The 9,170-nt window shown below is 33.2% G+C and overlaps 1 protein-coding gene across 3 annotated transcripts in view; it reads right to left on the bottom strand.

Annotated features, from left to right (window-relative positions):
- SLC4A10 (solute carrier family 4 member 10) overlaps positions 1 to 9,170 on the bottom strand; it is a 173,648-nt gene that overhangs the window by 130,505 nt on the left and 33,973 nt on the right. For all 3 annotated transcript variants that reach the window (XM_025039563.1, XM_025039564.1, XM_025039565.1), the window contains one exon: positions 5,105 to 5,251. In XM_025039563.1, coding sequence (XP_024895331.1) covers positions 5,105 to 5,251 — 147 coding nt within the window. The remainder of the gene's footprint in view (positions 1 to 5,104; positions 5,252 to 9,170) is intronic.

Genomic DNA, 9,170 nt, shown 5'->3' with positions numbered 1-9,170 from the left:
CAAGACGTTAGTTACACAGATGTTTGAGTTATACATTTATGTTTTTATGTTTTAACACATAAATACTTGTGTCATATTTTATAACATAATTTTTAAAAATATATTAATATTCTTATATATCAGCTAATTGGGAGTTAAATAAATAGGAACAAAAAGCCATTGCTCAAAAAACAGCTTTTTAAAGTCATGTTTTCTATATTTGCTTCATTTTTCCTGAAGTGTGTGCACAATTTACCATTTAAGACTGTGAAAATCCTAGGTCAAATTCCAGGGTTGTGCTCATTTATACAGTATTTTGAATACTGCATTTTAAATAAGCATTTAATAGAGTCTACGTTTTTAAGATTTATTTCTCCTGCTTATAGATTAGCTAATTTAATTTATATATTTTTATAATTTCTCTTGTTACACTTTTTGTTGGGAAGCTGAGGAGCAAATCAACATTACAGTGTTCTGAATTTCCCTCATTATCATTCATATTTTCACTGACTTCAAGTTTATCCTTCAAACTTATCACTTGTAAACAACTCATTCATGTTTCCAGTTGAAAATATAATTTCAAATTATACAAGGTGAATGAAAGATGACATTAAGAGTAACAAGATACAAATTTTTAGCAGCTTTTTCTTATCAGGGAAATGATTGTAATAGGAAGAAAATTATTAATTATCACATTCTTATATAAATTATTACGTTTATTAAGTGCAGTAACAAAAGTACGAAGAACTTATTTGTGGACATTGAAAGTTTTTTGTATAATCAAAGCATCACCATCACACTACTGCACAGCCCGAAAGCTGAATGTATCTTTGGACTCACCCAGGAGTCACATTCTAACTACAGATTTGGTGGCCTAGAACCAGCCATTGCAAGCCTGTGCATAAACATAATCTCTTTTGGCTACAGTAAAGATCTGCTCACTTTTTCCTAGAAGCCGTATTAATATAACCAGGTTTCTAACAACACTGCCTTACATGATTGGGTCATAAAATAAAGTGGGAATCTGTTGATATTTCTTATAAAATAGAGTGACAAAACTTTTTAAGAGTGCCAAAATTCAAACATTTCCCTAAAAATCTTTTTGTTAAGAAGTTGATGCTTGCTCCAGAAATATGAGCCCCAATTACTCCATAGTTTCATAGGTCCATTTTCCAAATTATAATATAAAATCTCCAGGATCCTACAGCTTTCTCACATTCTCCTCTATCCTATATCTCTTAGGAAATTGAATTTTTAAGAATTTTAAGGCACCTGAAGGAATATCTTCAAAAGATTTTCTTTGAAATCCTTCCAAGTAAAATACATATCCTTAAGTGATCAGAAAATTTCTTTGAAGACTTCAGCACAACTATATTCTCACTATGCAGAATATCAAAGCCCAAATCAAGTGGGATGGTGTTTATAACTTGGTTTAAGACTCAGCATGTGACTGAATACTTGATTATCAAGGCATCTGAAGTGACTGTGAAACAGGAATAAAGGCAGATGATTAGTCCTGAAGAAATTGAAAAAAATCTATGAAGTTCCACTGCTTTAATTTTGAGTGGTGAACACAGAATGCAATATACATATAAGTATTATTAAATTGTACACTTGAAACCAATATGATTTTATTAACCAATGTCACCCCAATAAATTTAATTTAAAAATAATAATAAATAAAAATACAAAATAAAAATAAAAATAATAAAGAAGGAAAGAAGTTCTACTGCTTAGAGACCACCAGGGTGCCAAATATTCTTGCTGATAAAACAGAGCTTAGGTCTAAATGTCAATGAAGATATTCAGATGGTTGCGGGAGGAAGGAAGTAGGTGACATCCAGAAAATAGTGACTGACACATCAGAGGGAGAATATGGGTCACCTGACTGATTTCTAAGTTTCGCCAAATAAAGAGGCAGATGCTTCTTAGGATCAATGGTTCTTGATCCTAGATGGATATTAAATCGCCTGGAATACTTTTTAAAAATACTAATGCTTAAGGAAATACCCACAATAATTAAATAAAAGTCTTTGAGGGTGGGGCCCAGCATCAATATTTTTTTAAGCTTCTGAGTTGATTCTAATGTGCAAGAAGTTTTGACGAGCAATAGTCTAGAGCTTGTCAAATTTTAATGTACACATACATTACCCAAGGATATTGTCAATATACAGATTCTGATGCAAGAGGTCGGGGTTGAGGCCTAAGATTCTATAATTTTAACAAGCTCAAATGTGAACCTAATAATGCTGGTTCATGGACCACACTTCGAATAGCAAAGTTTCTAGAACAGTGGATCTCAATCTTAGCTGTACATTAGAATCTCCTGGGGTACTTTAAAAAATACTTATGCATGGACTCCACCCACAGAGATTCTCATTGGCATGAGGCTTGTCCATGAATATGTTTTTAAAACTCCCAGGTGTAGTTAATGTTGAGAACCATTGTTCTAGAAAAACTGACATAGTGCATCCAGCTATGGAAATAAAGAAAAAGATGACAGAAGCAGAGGGAACAAGCTTATTTTTGTTCATTTACTAAACATAAGATGATGTGAATATGTTTTCTCAAATATTAGAAAATAATGAAAACTCGAAGTAATGATTGAAGCTTTGTCCAACAGATAATCCATTCCAGAGTCTAAGAAGGAGTCTCAACTAACTGTAAGCAGATGGAGCTTGAGTCAGAAAAATCTACCCAACTGTCTCTTTATTACACTACCAAACTCTACCTCATGAAATAAAAAAAAATCTGAATATATGAGGACACTTTCACTTCTCCACTCTCCTCTACCCACTGACACAAAGACGATCATCTTTCTATCATGCTGATTCAGGAAACCCGAGGTACTTTTCTTTACCCACTCCTCAGCAACAATGAACCTTTGGCAGAAGTTAATGGTATTTGAGGAAATCGATGCCTGTAACCACATATGGTGATGGAGACAAGGGGCGTGCTGATGACAGTCCTTCTCTGGAGGACCCAGCTGGACATATAGAGTATGGATACACTCGGCCTTGTAAAATGATGAATGAAAAGAAAAAAAAGTTAGGAGTCTATAAAAATCCTACAAATCAATGGAAAGTCAAAAAATCTAGATGGCTCAAAGGAAGATCATACCCTTAAAAATTATCTACTTCAGGATCAAAAGAAAATGTCTGGGAAAAGTGGGGATCTTCAGTAGACAATAAAAGCATAGACCTTTCCAAGCAGAAAAACAAAAACTAATTAGGAAAGAACAGGAAGAAATGTAAAGAAAATAGAATGAGATAAAAAAATTTTTAAAAAACTAAAAATGCAACAGCAAAATATCAAACTTCCTAATAGAAATAGTAAAATGCAAAATTGATGCTCCAGATAATCCAATGAATAATATAAGATGCTAACTTCAAGCTACAAAGGAAAACAACAAAGAACAGATATTATAAATACAACATGCAGATAATTAATTCACAAAGAAGAGACCAAAGTAAACGGAACAGAATCAGACAAAATAGGAAAATGTTCTCCAAGTGGAAAAATATCAGTGTATGCAGATTGAAAAGGCTTTTTAATATACCCACCATTAGGCCTATCTAAGTAAGTTTTCCTAATGAAAAGGACACAGAAAAAATGTCTATAAGCACACAAGCTTAAAAGACATAAATTTAAAAATGAAAAAACAGAAACTATAGACTTCTCCTCAGCACTTAGTGAAAACAGATATTGAATAAAGCAATGTCTATAGAGTATGGAAATTAAAATTGTTACCCTAAACTTTATATGCTGTTAACTTACTTCATATCTGAATACTGCTGAAAGGGAGAATGTGGGTTAGAGGGAGGTGGGGGGACTATTTAAAATAGGAGAGATTGCATCAAGTTTAAAAGAGGAGAATAATCCAGTTGAGAGGAAGAGGTCAACTAGATTATAAATTATATCATTTTCCAGGTGAGAAACAACAGAACATAAGCTTTTTGTATTAAGAGGAAAAAAAAGGATGGTTGCAGAGGTAGCATATATAGGTCTGTATATTTAATAGATGGGAAGTTGAGTGAATTCTTTCTCTTGACATATTTCTTTCTATGTAAGAAGTATCTGCTAAGTGATGGTGAAAAGGAGCATGTTGAAGAAATGGTGAAGGTCGAAAAATAATTTTTTCAAAAATCAAAGAATGCAATAAAATTGGGAGGAGGTGTTAAAGCTCTACTTGAGTCATGAATTTAAATGGATACAATCTTCCCTGTTGAATGGCTATGTCTGGCAAAGTATGCCTACTTGGGAGCCCAGAGAGAAAGTGGGGACACAAGGGAACCTCAAAATAAGTATGATTTTTAAAGCAGGGATGAATAAAACTAAAACAGGTGATCTAAGGTATTTAGAATATTAGCAAAAGTATTGCTAAAATTATAGGCTATGAAATCAGAGTAGGATAAGGAAATAAAGATTATTACATGAGTAAAAAAATGTAGAGAGGAAAAGCAGTTGCACAAGCAGATAAGAAGAGAACCTGTGATCAGAGAGCAAGGTCATGAATTAGTGACTTCTGAGTAGAGTAATCATGGATGAGTAGGTGAGCTGGGTGCAGTGTAGGAGAAGGTCATAGGAGATGAGAAGGTCAAGAGGAACTGAAAGCCTGGTTCTTGGTTTTATCATGTACACTGGCTCCTAGGGCTCTCAGGAACTGTTAACAACTACCACTTATACTTTGATATTCTGTATCTACTTTCAAAGGAAGATCATTCAAAACAGTAAAAAGTTCACATCCTAAGAAAGCAATTTGGATAGCATCAGCAATAGTGTAAGTGGGAACTTAATGAAGGCCTTTCCCCCTGTATTGTCAAACTACTTAGAACAATGACTTTTATTTGTATAGATGACCAAGTTTATACAACTAAGTTTTACTACTTAAATGTATTTCCTCGATCACAAATCTAAGACAATTCTCACCTTCACAAAGCAGATGCACAAGAGCAAAAGAAAGAGCAAGCTTTCTCTCCCCTACTTCTCCCCAATCTCTCCAACCCAACATATTTTATAAAAGTATAAACAATTTTATGAGTATGAAGTCTTACCATGGAATGTACAAACAAGTACAATATTATTACAGTCATAAATTTATAAAAACAAGGAGAAAGACTCTTACCAAAAGAAGGTGACTCTCTTCCATCCTCTAATCCTGAATCTCTTTCTCTGTCTCTCTTTCTGTGTTTATGACCACGATGCCTGTGACGTCGATGACTTTTTCTTCCTCCCAGGGGCACATGAACTCCAATAAATAGTGTCCGATGACCTTCATCAGAAGTAAAAGCATAAATTAAACTCTAAATTACTCCAGAGCACAGAAGATGATGATTTGCATGTTAATAGAAACTCAGTCCAATTAAATCCAGCACAGAGTTTTTGAGTGTTTATGGTGTTGTAAATCTTGGGCCTTGGCACTATATTTTGGTACTATACAGGTCTGTCACAAACATTTACAATACTAAATATTTGGTGATAAATTTTATAATCACCATTAATTTATTAACTGTCTTAATAATCTATCTCTATTCCCCATAGTTTGTAATCATACTCTCTTCATTAAAAAAAAAAAAAGGTTTTTTCTACTTTTCTACCTACCCTCAACTAACCAGTTATCTCATAAGTTCCCTTCCCTTCATAGTTAAGTATGTGAAATAATCACTGTCTCTAATAAACTGGATTTTACCATGGTCCCTAATAATGCCAAATTCTAGGGAGTTTTTTTAGCTCGACTATTTCTATCTATGATTTAATACCATTGGCCACTCTCTTCTCTGTGACTTAACATTCTCTTGGTCCTCCTCCTTCCTCTTTTAGTTATACTAGTTTTCTTTGGCAATTCATCTTCTACTTACCCATTCAAGGTGGGGATCCCTAGAACTCTGATTTTGACCTCATGACTCCAACTAACATGCTTAGATAGATGATAGATAAATAGATAGATAGATAGATAGATAGATAGATAGATAGATAGATAGATAGATAGATAGAAGATAGATAATGTATATAACATGTATTATATATATTGCAGGTACTGAGACCTACATTTTAAGATTCTCTCTCTCAGACTGCAGATCGATATATTTATTCATTCACCTACTAGAAAAATCACCTCAACATCCTTCCCATAGGCATGTCAAACTCAACATGTCCATGAAATTCATCTTTTTCTTTGTTGCCCAAGTATTAACTATCATTTACCTCAGTAAATGCACAATCTATCCAGTCATCTCAAAGCCTATCCAATTTATCACCAGATTCTTCTTTATATGTCATATATATGACATATATAAGACTGTTTAAAGCATCACTTCTTATAAAGACAAAACACTTGAAACAACCCAAAAGTCTATTAATAGAATATATAAATAAAGCAAGATGTAGTCACACAATGGGACATATACAGCAATGAAAAAACTACAGATATGCACAACAACATAGGTGAATCTCACAAGTGTGCTAATCAGCAAAAACATATATATATATGTAATTCTCTTTATAAAGCTTTAGAAATAGAAGAACTAAATATACTGTTCAAGGACACATATACAGAGAAAGATCAATTCAAAAGTCAGAATAATTGTTATCTATTGCATAAAGGAGAGTAGGAATTATGATTGGGAAGAGACACCCAAGGAGTTTTTGGGATACCAAAAATGTTCTGTTTCTTGATACTAATTTTTACTTTAAAAATATTTACTAAATATCATTCATAAGCTTCACCTACTTTTCCACATGTATGCTTCATTTCACAATTTAAAAAATTTAAAAAGAAACCAAAGGAGAGTTGGTTGGTTGAATATTGTTTCTCCGCCTTTGTTTGTGGAATGTGGATCTGGTGGGCAATTGCCAGAAGTAACATCCTAAGAAGTTGCCAAGTCAAGTCTAAAATAAACAATCTGAAATCATATCCAAACATAATCAGAGAAGAAGAGGACGCCAAGACACACAGCTGAACTGATTTCTTGAAGATATTAAATGCAAGGAAGACTAGGCTGAAGGAATTTCCTGAGGCAAAATCTCTCAGGGCTGGTTAAAAAGTCAAGACACTTTGGGGTAAATAACTGTGAATTATCATACAGTAAGCTTATGTTTACCTTTGTTAGAAACTACAGACTGTCTTCCAAAGTGCCCCTACCATTTTGCATTCCAACTAGCAAAAAACGAAAGCTCCTGTTGTACCACATACTTGCTAGCATTCGATCTTGTCAGTGTTTTGGATTTTAGCCATTTTAATAGGTGTGTAGTGGTAGCTCATCGTTTTAATTTGTAATTTCCTAATGACAAATCACATTAGGCATCCTTTCATATGCTTATTTACCATCTGTATATCTTCTTTGGTGAGATGTCTTCTTAGATCTTTTGCTATTTTGTATTTGGATTGTTTCTCATTGCTGAATTTTAAGAATTCTTCGTACATTTTAAATAACAGTCCTTTATCAGGCATGTCCTGTGCAAGTATATTCTCCCAGTCTGTGGCTTATCTTTTCCTTCTTGTAACAGTTTCTTTCACAAAGCAGAAGTTTTAATTTTAAAGAAGTCCAGTTTATCATTTTTTCTTTCATGGATTATGCTTTTCTGTTATATCTAAAAAGTCATCACCAAATTCAAGGTCACCTAGATTTTGTCCTGTGTTATCTTCTAAAAGTTGTATGATATTATGTTTTACATTTAGGCATATGATCTATTTTGAGTTAAATTTTATGAAAGGTGTAAGAGCTCTGTCTAGATTCTAATCTCAATACGTAATTCACTCATTAGGTACTTGCCCCAGCGAGTTGAAAACCAATGTCCACACAAAAACCTGCACACAAATGTTTATAGCAACTTTATTCATAATTGTCAAAAGTGGGAATTAACCAAGATATCCTATATTAAGTTAATGAATAAACTGTGGTACATCCATACAATGGAGTATTATTCAATAATAAAAAGGGAGCTATCAACCACAAAAAGACAGAGGAAACAAAAATGCATATTGCTAAATGAAAGAAGCTAGTAAAAAAGTCATATAGTATAGAATTCCAACTATATGAAATGCTGAAAAAGGTAAAACTATAATATATCAGAGTTTGCCAGGGATTCGGGGGGAGGGGATAGAGATGAATAGGTGGAACACAGGACATTTTTAGAGAAATGACACTATGCTGTATGATACTATAATGGTGGATAGGTAATATTACACATTTGTCAAAACTCATAGAAATATACAAAAACTAATTAACCCTAATGTAAACTATGGACTTTAGTTAATAATAATCTATTAATATTGGTTCATCAATTATAACAAATGTATAGCACTAATGCAAAATATTAATAATAGAGGGGACTGTGTGCAGGGGTGAGGGGACATAACTCTCTATACTTTCTGCACAATCTCTGCAAACCTAAAACTGCCCTGAAAAATAAAGTCCTTTAAGTTAAAAAAAAAAAAGGTCAAGACTCATAGCTATTTATAGCACTGAGTAGCTATAAAGAAAGTTATTTTATAAGAAAGCAAAAGCATAAGCAAATAAGAGGATATTTTTGTCAGTGAGCAGATTATATGTAGTGGGGGGAGGACCAGCACTGTGTTCTTATGGTCATATATTTTAAGAAAATTTATAAACATAAGATACTTTCATGAGGGGGAGCGCTTGAGTGTCTGTGGACATTTTGGGAAACTAAAAGGAAGTAGACTTGAGATATATTTAGGTTGGTTTTAAATGGAACGTATTTATGTGACTCACATTCACTTCCATATTTGAGTAAATTATTGTTAGCTATCCTGGAGCAGGAACAGCTTCCAAGAATACTCCTAGTATCAGTTGTGCCAAACTCACCTGACACTGTGACACAAGGTTCAAGGCTGAAACGGTGTCACAATATGCAGAGGCAACAATCTACCAAGCATTGGAAATACGTGGGTAGTGGAGAAGAAGCAAGCTTTCAATTGTACAGAACCAGAGTTAGTCTCTGGAAAGTTCTTCCAAATCTTACAAGCTTAATAGAAGTTTTCTTAAATTTTAAGGCCACCTTGAAACTTTTCATGAAATTGAAAATAAATTGTAAAGATAAAAGAAAACTTCTAGACTACCATTAATAAAAAATAACTTTTAATTAATCATGATAAAGATTGAATTTTCTATATTCTCAACAGAAAATAATATTTAAAAATGCTTGACATTAGAGGTCAAAAATGTAGGGAA

The sequence above is a fragment of the Pteropus alecto genome, unplaced genomic scaffold (genome assembly GCF_000325575.1).
Source record: "Pteropus alecto unplaced genomic scaffold, ASM32557v1 scaffold3, whole genome shotgun sequence".
Lineage (NCBI taxonomy): Eukaryota > Metazoa > Chordata > Mammalia > Chiroptera > Pteropodidae > Pteropus > Pteropus alecto.
Note: the sequence above shows the minus strand (reverse complement) of the source record. Positions and strands in the feature narration are given on the sequence as shown.